General features: G+C 37.2%; 1 protein-coding gene across 12 annotated transcripts; it reads left to right on the top strand.

Moving 5' to 3' along the window:
• Nucleotides 1–70: 70 nt before the first annotated feature.
• Nucleotides 71–13,628, top strand: LOC117573952 (C-terminal-binding protein). 12 transcript variants are annotated; one of them, XM_034257485.2, is made up of 8 exons: nt 71–182; nt 7,092–7,609; nt 7,684–7,989; nt 8,054–8,314; nt 8,381–8,521; nt 8,626–8,848; nt 12,119–12,408; nt 12,807–13,628. In XM_034257485.2, exons 2-8 carry the CDS (start codon nt 7,415–7,417, stop codon nt 12,888–12,890), a joined length of 1,500 nt encoding a protein of 499 aa, XP_034113376.1. In that variant the 5' UTR covers nt 71–182; nt 7,092–7,414; the 3' UTR covers nt 12,891–13,628. The 12 variants fall into 12 exon arrangements, with proteins under 12 accessions (XP_034113376.1, XP_034113381.1, XP_034113378.1 ...); XM_034257490.2 differs by lacking the exon at nt 71–182 and adding an exon at nt 280–415 and having other exon boundaries at nt 12,143–12,408; XM_034257487.2 differs by lacking the exon at nt 71–182 and adding an exon at nt 280–415 and having other exon boundaries at nt 12,119–12,393.
• Nucleotides 13,629–13,746: the final 118 nt, after the last annotated feature.

Genomic DNA, 13,746 nt, shown 5'->3' with positions numbered 1-13,746 from the left:
GGTATATTTTGGTATATTTGTGAACACCCAAAAGTATATTTAAAATTAAATTCGTGGTCACGCTGAATCCCAGCGCAAGTCGCACTAAGGTTTTGCGCGTTTTTGTTGTTTTTCGGCATTAATTTACTAATTAAGTACTATTTGTTAAAAGTCTATTATTTAATCAAATATCTGGTTTAAACGTAAGACAAACATTCTATTTAAGTGGAATCTCAAACTATTATCTATGTTTAGTCATTGAACATTGCGTTGTATTGTGACTGCGTGGGAGCGTAAACATGGGAATGGTTGCTCGAATGCTAAGAAGAAGCATATGAAAGAATATTTTGTGTGCAAGTGGATGAGAAGAAAAATTTAATAGTTAATAGTGTCATTTGAAATATATCGTACAAAATACAGTACGTAATATTCCCAGGTGTGTGTTTTTCATCAACAATTCTATTGTACATATAGAATTTCATGTTATATTAGTAATACGCGGCAAATGAGTAGCATCGCGGCGCATTGAGTAGCATCGCGTCATTGCTGTACTAAAACTAAAAATTGCCGTATTCGTATTCCGCCATTTTGAAAGCTGCGAGTCGAAAGTGGAATTTGGACGCGTTGCTGGTAAAAAATTTATGAAAAATATAGAAAAAGTACACCGAATTTATGAAAAATGCATGCAAATTACGCACAAACCTATCCCGCTGGTGTTGATCTATGAATTGTGTATGTGGCAATGTGTTTAGCACGTGAAATAGTGTAATTATAAAATCGCAAAAAAAAAACGCGAGTGCTGCGGCCGCCACCGTCGCCGCCGCCGCCACAAAGAAGGAAAAACGAAAATGAAAATACATATAAAATATGAAAAAAATGAAAAACTAGTGCACTTGCTGCTAATACTGCAGTAAAAATCTATAATGAAATAAATGGCATTTTGTGCGGGCTTTTAATGTTTTCTCCCAATCTCGAAATATGAATAAAAGTATTGCTTCTTCTTTTTGTTTTCGACCAACCAAGCAAGCTGTATGTGTATGTGTACGCTCGTGTGCATGTGTGAGTGCGTGCGCGATAAACGTGTACAAGAAAAAGCAAAAGAAAAAATTTAAACGTGCAGAATTTCGTATGAATTTTTAAAGCCGATTTACATGCGCTTGCTCACTTATATATATCTGCTGTATCTGTATGTATGAGTGTGTATATTTTTGGGAGTAGCAGCGAGTGTGTGTGAGCGAGATAGAGAGCAGCGGTCACTACACACATACATACATATATATATACACAAGTCATTTGTTGTTGCCAATACGCAAAACATAAATAAAATTGTGCAATAATTTTATTTCCTATACTACGCGCGTTCAACACAAACTTATATCTCTTTAATGGTTTATGTGTGTATTTCTTTTTTTTTTAAAATTTTGCCGAGTGACAATTTACACGCAAGGTTCACTGCGCAACGCCCCTGTGTCTCTTAAATCCGTCCCTTTCCCCTACTTCGGCAACATGCTACCGCCACAGTCGCTGCTGCTCATCGTTGTTATTTTGCCGCCGCCACAATTTGTGTTGGAGTGAACAGAATACAGGCTAAGAACGAGTGTGTGCGAGCGAGCAAGCAATAGCAGCAAAAGCCGAGCCTGTCGTCTGCCTTTTTTTCTCCAACAGGCGAATGACATATTTCAACAACATTTCTGTTGCCGTTTAAGTCCTTTAAAGGGTGAAAGTGTATCTCTGGTACTCTTTGAAGTCGCCTTTTTTATTCTCTTTTTTTTTTTTGTTTGTAAAATTTCCATACTTGAAAGTTTGGCGCAACTCTCGAGTGCGTTGTATGTGTGGGAGAGAGAAGAAAGTTTCAATCGCTTTAAAGAGCAAATCGTCGTTAAAGCTGTTTGAAGCGAATGTCAGTGCTCATTAAAGTTTCGTTGTTGTTCCCCTTTTGAATGTTCTCGTTTGGAGAGTCCTATAAATAGCGTGCAACATGCTCGCTTCGCTTCCTACTTACTTTTCTCACTCTTATTGTCCAGTTGCTGCCTGCATATTGATTGAAAAAACAGAAAAATTGTGCACAGAGTCCGAGCTGAAGCTTGAAGCATGGTCAAGGGGTTAAAGGGGAAAAGAAATAGAGAGAAGTTCCGTTGGCATGAGTGTTCGTAGTAGTTGTGCAATTTATGCATACATAAATAAATAAATACAAATGTTCGCACACGTAAAAAAAAGAGTTTTTATAAACTTGCTGCTGTCAATGTCCATAAATATTTCACTTACACAGCTAGGTGGAGAGAGAGCGAGCGAGACGGTTGGCAGAACCCATTACTGAGTGCTCCCCATTCCCTTTACTCCTCCCCTCTAACCTTACCCTTACCCTTGCTTGCAGCCCAATGAAATTGGCGCTTGTTTCAAGTTTTATTACAACATTTTTTCTCTTGTTGTCATGTTTTTCTGTCGTTCGTTCGTCGCTCTCGTTGTGGCGCCCTCTGTTGTACCCATCAGAGCAGAGCAGATACTCACATACACTCATACTACACTTGTGTCTGCGCTGTGTAATCATATTTTCTTTTTTCGTATTTTTTTCTACCACCCCCCTCGATTCAGTTTATGTCTATTTCGCATATTTGCATTGTTATGGATTTTTCTTTTTCCTTTTTCTGTCTATCACGATGTGTATGCGCTATAGTGTATATTTATACATACATACATACGAAAGTCTATATGTGTCTGTTGTGTATACATTTTGATAGAGATATGGGGATTGGGCTGTTGTTGTTGGCAAGTCCAAGTCGAATTGGCTTTGTTGTTGTTTGTATTCGTTTTAAATGCGAAAAATCCACTTGAAAATTTTCCTTTTGCACACACAAAAAAAAACAATAGTTTATTGTGCAGTATCTTTATAATAAGCTAGATATTTGCTATCAATGTGTGGCATGCACTTAACGCGCAAATCGCAATAGACGAATCTTGAAACTCGAGTTCACACAGCTCATCAAATAGCCTCTTATCATCAATATTATGAGTTTGCTATATTCACTTTAGTCTGTTTTTATTTGTTTGTTGCTGGCTGCCAAGCAAAAGAATACCTAGAATAGAATAGAGAAACAATTGCTGCACAACACCTGCGACAGGAATTTCACACTTTCAAAGCGAAAACAAAAGGCAACTAAAATAGACGCTGTGCGTTTAAATTTAAATTCTTATGAAAGCAAATTTCAAACGTAAATACAAACCAAACCAAACATACATCGATTTAGATACATATATCCACTATAATATATATTTAGGGAAAATTTGGTGGCTCGCTGGCTGCCGCTGCTGGTGCTGCTTTGTATCATCCATCGATTGAAATAAAAGTAGATAAATCAAGCCACAATACTCGCAGAACACAATTGGATTGTTGTGCCAAATGGTTTTCGCAACAACAGCAACAACAATTTAGCAGCTGGCAACGTGCGAGAGCCAATATAAAGTGTTTTTGTTGTTGCCCCCTCGAGTGACTTGCAACGCTTGCAGTTTCTTTATTTCTTTTTTTTTTTGATATTTCAATTTGCGTCATTCAATATACATGAAGTACTTAGTATATGCACGGCACGCTCTGGCAAAAAATAGAAAAATCAAAATAAAACACAAAACTTATGCACAAAACGCACAAAAAAATAATAAAAAAAAAAGCTTTACTGAAAGCGATCGTCGGCAACAGCAACTTTTTTCTCTTTTATTTGCCGGCTTTAATGCAAATAAGCAGGCGAGAAAGCGGCAGAGGAAAAAGCGCGCCAAATGCGACGTCATGGAGTTGCGAGTCCGTTAATTCAAAGTCAAAACAAGTTGAGCAAGAGAGGTAGCAAGAACGAGCGAGACAGACTAATGAGAAGCAAAGAAAGAGTGTGTGGAGCACATTAAGAAATCAACAAGATATACAGAGTCAGTCAGTCACATACATATTATTAGCATTCGCAAACCAGATGTAGATTACTTGAGTACAGTACTCATTAGATAAAGTGGAAATCATAAAATCGTAGTCTAATAATATTAATTATTTTAATTTTATTTATGTGTTTAGTTTCTGTAGAAATTTTTTACTTCAACTTAACATATTATTATTATGTAATACAACATTAAGGGAAATAGTATATACACAAATAAGATCTTTGACTTGTCTTTTAAAATGGGCACCTGCAGTTGTTTTGTTTATTTATTTTTTTAAGTCTGTATGGAAATAAACAGTCATTGATTACAGTAAGTGCTGTAGCCATTAACTTGTGCGTTTGAATCGTTCCTCTTTCCGACCCCCTCAAGATGACCCCCGTTCACTAAAAATTGTAGCGGAAAGCAGTCATACATATGTCGCTCTATCTCACTCTCTCCATTTTCGATACTCTCTTTACCCTTTCTCTTTCTCTTTAGTCGCCAATGACTGTTGACTACTGCAATGGCGTCATCAGCATCAGCGCTTTAAAACTTTTTTGCCTGCCCCAAGACTTACACAAACAAGCACACGTATCGAAGTCAGTGTATGTGTATGTGTGTTTGGAGTGTACAAATGCGCATGACTTGTAAATACGTATGTGTATGTATTTTAAACGTGTTTCACACACACACACACATGCATCGACAGTCGGCTCGAGCCATTGCTTCGTTTTCGTTATTGTGGCATTAAGCCAACAAACAATTTAAGCCAACATGAGTTTTTCCTGCCTAAGAAATTGTGGCAAAAAGCAGAAAAATACATACTCACACACAATCGTACATATGTATGTATTGTATGTGTGTGTACATTAAAATTGTACTTTTGCTGTCTGCTGCTCTGGCGCTGTTATCGTGCGTCGTTGACGTTGTCGGGTTGATAAACCGGTTTGCTGGCTTGGAATCACTCGGCTTGGTTTGGCTATAGCTATAGCTCCATAAAAAAAAAAAAACAACAACTACAACACGATTGCTGCCTGCCATTCGCCATCGTTGCTGCTCGGTTTGTGTGCTGTGTGTTGTGTTCTTAGTTTTAACTTTTGCTGCTGTTAGATAGCCGGCGGCAACAGCGACAATCGGCAGTCGGTGTTGTTCAGGTAGCAACAACAACAGCAACACTAACAAAAGTCAAGCAGTGAAATGTATCTGTTAGATACGCGGCCAAGATTTACTGTACACTCATCGCTCTGGCGGCGCTAGTTGTGATTTATTGTATGTATCATTTCCTATATGATTAACTTTGTGATGATTCTGATGAACAACCACTGCTACGACTACAACATGCATTTATTGTGTATATGTTAGCATCAATCGAAATCAATTCTTCGAATACGCAAAAAAAAGAAAGACTAGCAACATCAACAGGTTTTTTCATCGCAACTTTCTCAATCACAAAAAGAAAAAGAGCGCGCGCTGTTTGTTGCGTGGGAGCGTTGAACACGTTGCTGCATCCTGTGGATAAATTGAAACTGAACTCAACTCAAGTGGAAGTTGTTGTTGTAGCTGGCTGTGTAGTTACTGCTGCCCTGGATCGGTTGGAAAACTGGTTTTTGGCGCGCTTTCAAAAACGTTTGTGTGAATGTGTGTGTGTTCTGCAGTTTGCTGTGGCTTCCTTTCACTGAACTCTAAACTGTTGCCACACCAATAGTTAATAAATATTATTTATTGCGTGCCATCGATTTGTTGTGGACTGCTAAAAATCAGACACAAAATCAAAAATAATCACACAATATGTCTCATGCATTTAGGAATTGTTTTTAAAAATAACAATCGTTGGTTAATCGGACCGGGAAACAAGGTGACGAGGCTCTAGCGACTACGGCATGTGTATGTCATAATTGCGTCGCACATATTTTTGTGTTAGCCATTTGCTGTCATTATTATTTGCTCTGAGCATCTGTGCAAGTCTATTTTCTCAGCTTGCTTCCATTTGGCATTTGCTATTAATATGATTATAATTATTATTATTGTAGTAGTCAGTTCAGTTCAGTTGAGTTGCCGCCTTATACGTGACACACAACTGATGTGGCTATGTGTCTCTTTTGTAGTCGTCGTTGTAGTTGTTGTTGTCGCGATAGACAGGAAAGTAGATTCACATGATGTGTGTGTTGTGTTGTGTTGTGTGAGTCGCTTATCAATGCTGTTTCTCTGTATTGTGTGTCGTCGTGTGTTGTAGATAATTGCCTTAGCCAAATCTGCGATTCTGTGTATAAAAATATTTGTTTTGTTCCGCCAAAAAATTCATTAATGTCGAATGCATTTTAAATATTGAAGATTTTCCGTATCTCTTTTATTTCATTCAGTTCCTGTGTTGCGGGGTGTTCCAATTTTCAGTAATCAGTGTATTCTCTTATCATTCGCTGCTGCTCCAGATATGGAAACGTTGTTCTATTCTGTTCTCGACTGTTAAATGTTGACTGTTGATAAGATACGCGTGTGAACACGTTAACTAATCCAAAATTAGCTACAGTACAGCTGGGGCCTGTTACTTGCTGACTTGCTGTTGTCTTGGTGTCCGTCTAACGTCCGTCTAATCAACGGCAAACGATGTTGATAAGACGGCCAATGGAACGCGTAGAATGATGGGGGCAATGCCATATTCGTATCATGGTCTTGTTAATGTGACAATAGTAACAAGAAATGTCTTTCATACACCGACCGACAGAATGCCACAAATACACACACTTATACATATGTATATGTATAAACGCTCACAAACTGTGAAGCGTTAAATTTCCATGTTCTCGCACCCCATCCCAAAGTTCTCCAGACCATTCCATTCCAGCCAGCTGCGAAATCTGTGTGTATGACTGTGATTGTGGAAGAGAAAAGAGAGTTGAGCGGGATTGGGCGGGCGGTAGCGTAGTGCAATCAAAAAGTATCTTTATCGCTGATGATTGCGAAATCCAAACGAAACTTGTCATCGGTGAATTTTGTGCTGACATTGGCGCGATTTGTTAGTGATTCGTAAGCGATTCGTGTTGCTCTTGTCGAAGCCGTTTTTTTTTTCTTTCTTTTATTGTACTTTGTTTGTACTTTGACATCAAATTTCATGTTTTCCATTAAATTTGCAAGTTGTAATAATGTGACACTGGTTTATATTGTGCATTATTTTGTGACATACTAATATGTTTTTGTTTTCTTTTTTTTTGTTGTAGGATTCTCTTTTTCGATTTCAATATGAAGCGCCAAAAATGATTGAAATGTGTGAATCGTCATCTTGAAAAGGTTTTGTTTCTGTTGATTGAAATTAAAGTAACTGCAACACGTAACAAAGAAACAACCAAAACAAAACAAAATACAAGAAGGAAAGAAAACGTTAAACACTAACGAAGATTAATTTCTGATTAACAAAACAACACAAGGAAGAAGCCAGAAAACAGCAGAAAAAACCACGGTGCAGTAATTTGTATCTTTAAAAGCAGCCGCAAGGAACCGCAATCAATCAACAAACTATAAACAAACAACAAACAAAAGGAACATGGATAAAAATCTAATGATGCCCAAGCGTTCGCGCATGGACGTTAAAACCAACTTTGCCAATGGCCCACTGCAGGCGCGACCATTGGTTGCCCTGCTGGATGGACGCGACTGTTCGATCGAGATGCCCATACTAAAGGATGTGGCTACAGTGGCCTTCTGCGATGCACAGAGCACATCCGAAATACACGAGAAGGTAAGTCGACACAAATGACTGACAGCTTTTAACTCCATTTGATTTGTTTATGTGTTCTGTATTGCGTTTTGCAGGTGCTGAATGAAGCAGTTGGCGCATTGATGTGGCACACCATCATCTTGACTAAGGAAGATCTTGAAAAATTTAAAGCTTTACGCATCATTGTGCGCATTGGCAGCGGCACAGATAACATCGATGTTAAAGCCGCTGGCGAGTTGGGAATTGCAGTGTGCAACGTCCCCGGCTATGGTGTCGAGGAGGTGGCAGACACAACAATGTGCTTGATTTTGAACCTATATCGGCGCACCTATTGGCTGGCGAATATGGTGCGAGAGGGCAAGAAGTTTACCGGCCCTGAGCAAGTGCGAGAGGCGGCGCATGTAAGTCGTAATCTTTATTCTGAGCAAAATATATATATAAATTAATGAACGATTTTGTTTTTAGGGCTGCGCACGTATTCGTGGCGATACCTTAGGATTAGTTGGATTGGGTCGCATTGGTAGCGCTGTGGCGTTGAGGGCAAAAGCATTCGGCTTCAATGTTATATTCTACGATCCCTACCTACCCGATGGCATTGACAAATCGCTCGGCCTCACACGCGTCTATACCCTGCAGGATCTGCTCTTTCAGTCCGACTGCGTCTCACTGCATTGCACGCTTAACGAGCACAATCATCATTTAATCAATGAATTCACAATTAAACAGGTAAAATCGGAAATGCGAAATTATCCAATCTGTTCAAATATTAATGATAGTTAATGTGCATTTCAGATGCGACCTGGAGCATTTCTGGTGAACACCGCCCGCGGCGGTCTGGTTGATGACGAGACTTTGGCGTTGGCACTGAAACAGGGACGGATAAGAGCAGCCGCATTGGATGTGCACGAGAATGAACCATACAATGTATTTCAAGTAAGAGATTGTTGTAAAACGAAACCTTTTACGCAATCTGAGATGAAGCCGCAACCACGCTTGGCATGTTTCATACTAAACGAAATTCTATTTTCATATTTCAGGGTGCACTGAAAGATGCTCCAAATCTGATTTGCACACCACACGCCGCCTTCTTCAGCGATGCATCCGCAACGGAGCTGCGCGAAATGGCAGCCACCGAAATACGACGAGCGATTGTCGGCAATATTCCAGAAGTGCTGAGGAATTGCGTTAACAAGGAGTACTTCATGCGCACGCCGCCCACAGCTGCGGCCGGCGGTGTTGCGGCGGCTGTTTATCCCGAAGGTAAACTACAAATGATATCAAATCAAGAAAAGTAGTGGGAGGCTGAAACAGATGCCAGGGAGAGAGCGTTACAAACAACATAACAAAAAACCACAAACAGTAACAGAAATCAGAAATCGTTTATACACACACACACACACACACACACCATATATATATATATACACAAACAATCACAAGCAAACAAATACACATACACATACATATTAACACAACCACACACACACATTTATGCAGCGACAAAACATACTTCTATAATTCTTCTGATTCATTTGCAAGCACACACATACAACATATAAATACATATATATAAATGAGAGAGATAGAGAGAATCGCGTTCGATGAAGATTTTAAAGAATGCGTGCTATAAAAGTTGATATATAAGTTAAACAGATTAAGCTCTATAAATATATATATTATTTGGAAGTGACTTTTTGGATCGCACTTCAAACATGGCAAAGAGAATGTTTGATGACGATGAGGAGAGGTTTAGAGCGCGACCGATGTTGGGTCACAAGTTATAAATGATTTATACATACATATACAAATCAAAATCATGCATAGTACGCTTTATAACTGCAAACGCTTAACAACTGAATCGACTTAGCACTAACAAATCCGTTGTTGTATATGTGTATGGGTTTACAAACAACAAAAGAAAAATAGTGAAAGTATTGCGGTTTTTTCTAGACTTAGTTGGGTCTGAAGCAAAACAAGTAGCAATTCCAAAACTAATTGAAAAATGATTGTTAAAACATTAACTCTGTGTATTCCAAATAGGTTCGATTAGGATTTAATGCAACCGCAAGTGCAAAAGTACTTACAAATTGATTGTCCTCCAAAATTCCTGGCCCAGGCTCCCCAACTTGTCAGCGTTTGTAGTTAGAGTAAAACTATAACTTCGTTTTGTGTAATGTACAATAATATATATATATGCGTATGTAGATATGTATGTATATGTGTTAACATATATATGTATAATTCATAATTATTTACAGCAAAAGGTGAAAGTAAACAAATTGATGGATTGTTCTTGTTGTTAATTGTTTTGAGACCCTGCCTCACACATGATTAATATAACCTACTTTACAAACATGAACAACAACTATTTAACTCTCAGTCAATACAAAATATTTAAAATATATGAAAACATTTTGATGAATGCTACTATATTGATACGTGGTACAATACCGTACAATGTGTAATTGTAATAGTACTAACCAAGCACAAAGTTTTATAGACCTCTGTAGCTTCCAATGCCTCTAAAGCTGTAGTGAGCAAACGCAAAGTATTATTTTTAAGAACCGATTGATTCAGCGCCATAAATTACTGACTTTCTTTCAAATATGCCAAACAACATAAAAAAAACTAAAACTGATGAAATGACAAAACGTGTTAAATTATGCGATTCATTATTTATGTTGCTCGATTACCACTGCTCTATAATGCATAATGATCTCATCATCCAAGTTTATTTTCGCCTTGCGTAAAGATCGTAACATTCTGAGACCACAATATAATTAAATACACACAATTATACTCTGAAAAGAAGTAATGACAACACGGCGCGAGAAGTAGAACCACATCTATAAATAATAATAATAATAAAGAAAAGAGAGAATAAAATTAATACATAGTCTATGTACATTTAAAATATATAACAGAAATTATATTAAAACACAAAACAAACAAAAACAAAATAATTACTATTAAAACACTTAGATTAACTTTAATGATAAAGGCAGTTAAACAAACCAGAAGATAAGAAAAAAGTAAAAATATAAAAACAAAAAACAGCACATTATGATCAACCGAGTACTCGGTACATTTAAGAATTGTTAGCGTAAAAAATGTAAGAATATTTACAGAAACAACATAAGAAAAAGAAAAAAATAACGAAACAAAGGCGCAAAAGTATAATTTTGTAAAATTTTTGCAATTTAAGTTAATAATTAAACAATTAATGCAATTGACGCCAAGTTTTTCACATTTATTCTTTATTAATTTTCGCTCAAGACCAATATCAGCAAAACTCAAAACATATTCCTTAAATAAAACTAAATGAAAGTCATCAAGTTTTTTTTTTTCAATATATATTTTGTTTTGTTTTGAAAACAAAATTTATGAAATTTCAAGCACAAAACAACATATAGGCATAGAAACAAACAAACAAACACATACACCCGCATAAATATACATTTATATATATTTATATATATTATGGAGCATAAAAAAACACTCAGAAATCCCAAAACACACAACAACAACAACACAACATGCATCCACACACACACATACACACACAAGATCCTACGAGCATATAGCGAGCTGCAACAACAAATGAGCAAAATAAAGTTAAACAGAAATAAAAAAGAGGAAATTAATAAGCATAAGCGTAAAAGTAAAGAGACAAAAAAATAAAATACTGTTATTTTGTAATGTATAAAAATATTTTTAATAACTGTGAAAGCTAAATAAAATTAAAAACTATTGAAGAAACCAGAGCAAGTTAATTTCAAAGTCAACCAACTAATGAACCGAACCTTTCCAGAAAACAAAAATGCAGTAAAATGAAAACAACAAAATTATCAAATAAAACCAAATCTTTAATGAACACCAATTATTGTTGCTTTTGTGTGGCGCTTCGTTGCAAAATTGTTGAAATCAAATCTTATTTATTTTTACATTTTTTTTTTTTGTATATAAATTTTGATTTTTTTCCTTTGGGATGATGGCATCATTGAGTGCAGAGCAGAGCAAGCGTAATATTTAATAAACGAAAACGAAATGATGAATAAATAAATAGATTTATAAATAGAGTACAATTTCGCATTAACATTCCCCTTATAGAAAGTCAGTAATTTATGACCGTCGTCGGACAGCGGAATCGATTTGCATAGATGATAGCCTATTATATTTTAGCTATAAGGAACGCAACAATCATATTACGAAACTATTTTTACTGTGGGACCTGGGACCATGGAAATTCTACAGTTGTAGGCGCCTGTTCTGAACTCATCGCATCATAAATTCTAAAGAAGCAGATTGCCATTAAACGGCAGTTTGTCTTTCCTATTCGTCCGCCACTAGCCACTTTTTAGACCACACGCAGCCACCACCAATCGAGAACTATTCTTTAACTTCCTCACATTATATCCCCTCCTCAAAAAAGTAATGAAAAAAAAAAAACAATCAAACAAGAAATACAGCAACATATTATTAACATACCTAAATATAAAATACCAATACAAAAATCGAAATACAAAACAGGATTAAATGGCGGCTATTATACAGGCGCACTGCATCATCGGGCACACAGCACCACACCGCATGATGGTCCCCACAGTACAACAAATCTTGGCGGCAGCAGCAGTTCTGCCTTGGCACCGCCTCCGCCCTCCGCTGGCGCTAACTCCGTGGCCGCAGCTGCTGCTGCTGTGGCCGCGGCAGCTGCCGCGCTCCTGCCGTCGCCGGTTCCGCCGAACGCTGCTGTGCCAACGGTGCCACATTTGTCGCCGCAAGTTGGTGGATTGCCGCTTGGAATTGTGAGTAGCCAATCGGTAGGTACACAAGTTACCAGTGTTGTGTTTTGTGTGTGCGCAATGTGTGTCCAAGTCGTTCGTACCTGCTAGTTTCATGTGGTAGTCATCTGTGTGTGTGCGTGTGTATGTGTGTGGTCTAGCTTGTTGTTATTGTTGTTCATGTTGATGTTGATGTTGTTTGCCACTTGTTCTTGTTCTTTTATATTGGTCATTAGTTGTTGTTTGCCTAGGCTAGGGTTTTTACTAACAGAACTATACAATACTATATATGCTTTATGAATACATACTACATATTATATATTTATCCTAGATACATTTAAATATATATCTTTATATTCTCATTTAATACAAACTATATAATCGTGAATGGTGAATTCTTTCGAATTTATGCTAATCGTTTGACATCTTGTTTTTAGCACCTGAGTGCGCCAGACCCTAATAATCATCTGTCATCGAGCATTAAATCCGAAGTAAAGGTCGAGTCAACGGAGACGCCGTAGGCTTGCTGCGTCGTTGCTGGAGGAGGCGAAATTGGTGTGGCAACGGACAGTGACATTATGGAACTTCACGCGGATGACAGACAGGAGGCAGGCAGTCAGAAAGTCAGATCTACATATACTGAATCTTAAGTTAATATCTGTGCATTTCGCATAGCCAGACATACAAACGTGATCTTATATTTGTTGTAAAACCAATCTACAATCACATCATCTGCATCTGTATCTCTTCTGTATCTGTATCTGTCCACCACATCTATCTGTCTGTCTGTGCCTGTGCCTGGCCAACTGTATGCCAGATTCATGCGCACCAGCCTTTGATTTGATTTTTTCCAAGTTTCTAAGTTATAATTTAAAATACGATACATATTTGCATTACCAACCCTAAAAACAAAACAAAACAAAAAAATCTAATGAGAACCCCAAAACAAAAACACACACACAACACGCCTCAAAATTAACTACGTATGTATTTAGAATTTAATTTGTAACTATTTAGAATTTTACAGTTACAATTTAAGACTTTTATTTGTATTGCAGCAAATTGTAAGAGAAAATAAAAATATGTTACCTACATATAAGCGCAAAAACAAAACAAAAACACAAAATGTTGGAAAATTTTAACTAAAAAAGAAAAGAGAAAAAAAAACAAAATTTATGGCATACAAAAACAACACACAAGAGAGACGTTTAGTGCTTAAGATACGTTTAAAGTACATAATAAAAAACAAACGCAGTGTATATCTTTGTGTAATATAAATTAGGTGCTTGACAAGGGGTTCCCGTGAAATTTTGCGTTTGAGTCCAATTGAAAATCCATTTCCCAACATTTCCAGTGAAAAAAAACGTATTTTTAGGT

This window comes from Drosophila albomicans, chromosome 2R (genome assembly GCF_009650485.2).
Source record: "Drosophila albomicans strain 15112-1751.03 chromosome 2R, ASM965048v2, whole genome shotgun sequence".
In the NCBI taxonomy this organism is placed as follows: domain Eukaryota; kingdom Metazoa; phylum Arthropoda; class Insecta; order Diptera; family Drosophilidae; genus Drosophila; species Drosophila albomicans.
This window is presented reverse-complemented; position numbering and strand designations above follow the sequence as displayed.

Excerpts from the sequence above, each read along its gene's own strand:
- LOC117573952 (XM_034257485.2), top strand. The coding sequence starts at position 7,415 with ATGGATAAAAATCTAATGATGCCCAAGCGTTCGCGCATGGACGTTAAA. Across the intron at positions 8,522-8,625 it reads AACCATACAATGTATTTCAA|GGTGCACTGAAAGATGCTCC; the intron begins GTAAGAGATTGT and ends TTCATATTTCAG. Across the intron at positions 8,849-12,118 it reads GGCGGCTGTTTATCCCGAAG|GATTAAATGGCGGCTATTAT; the intron begins GTAAACTACAAA and ends AATACAAAACAG.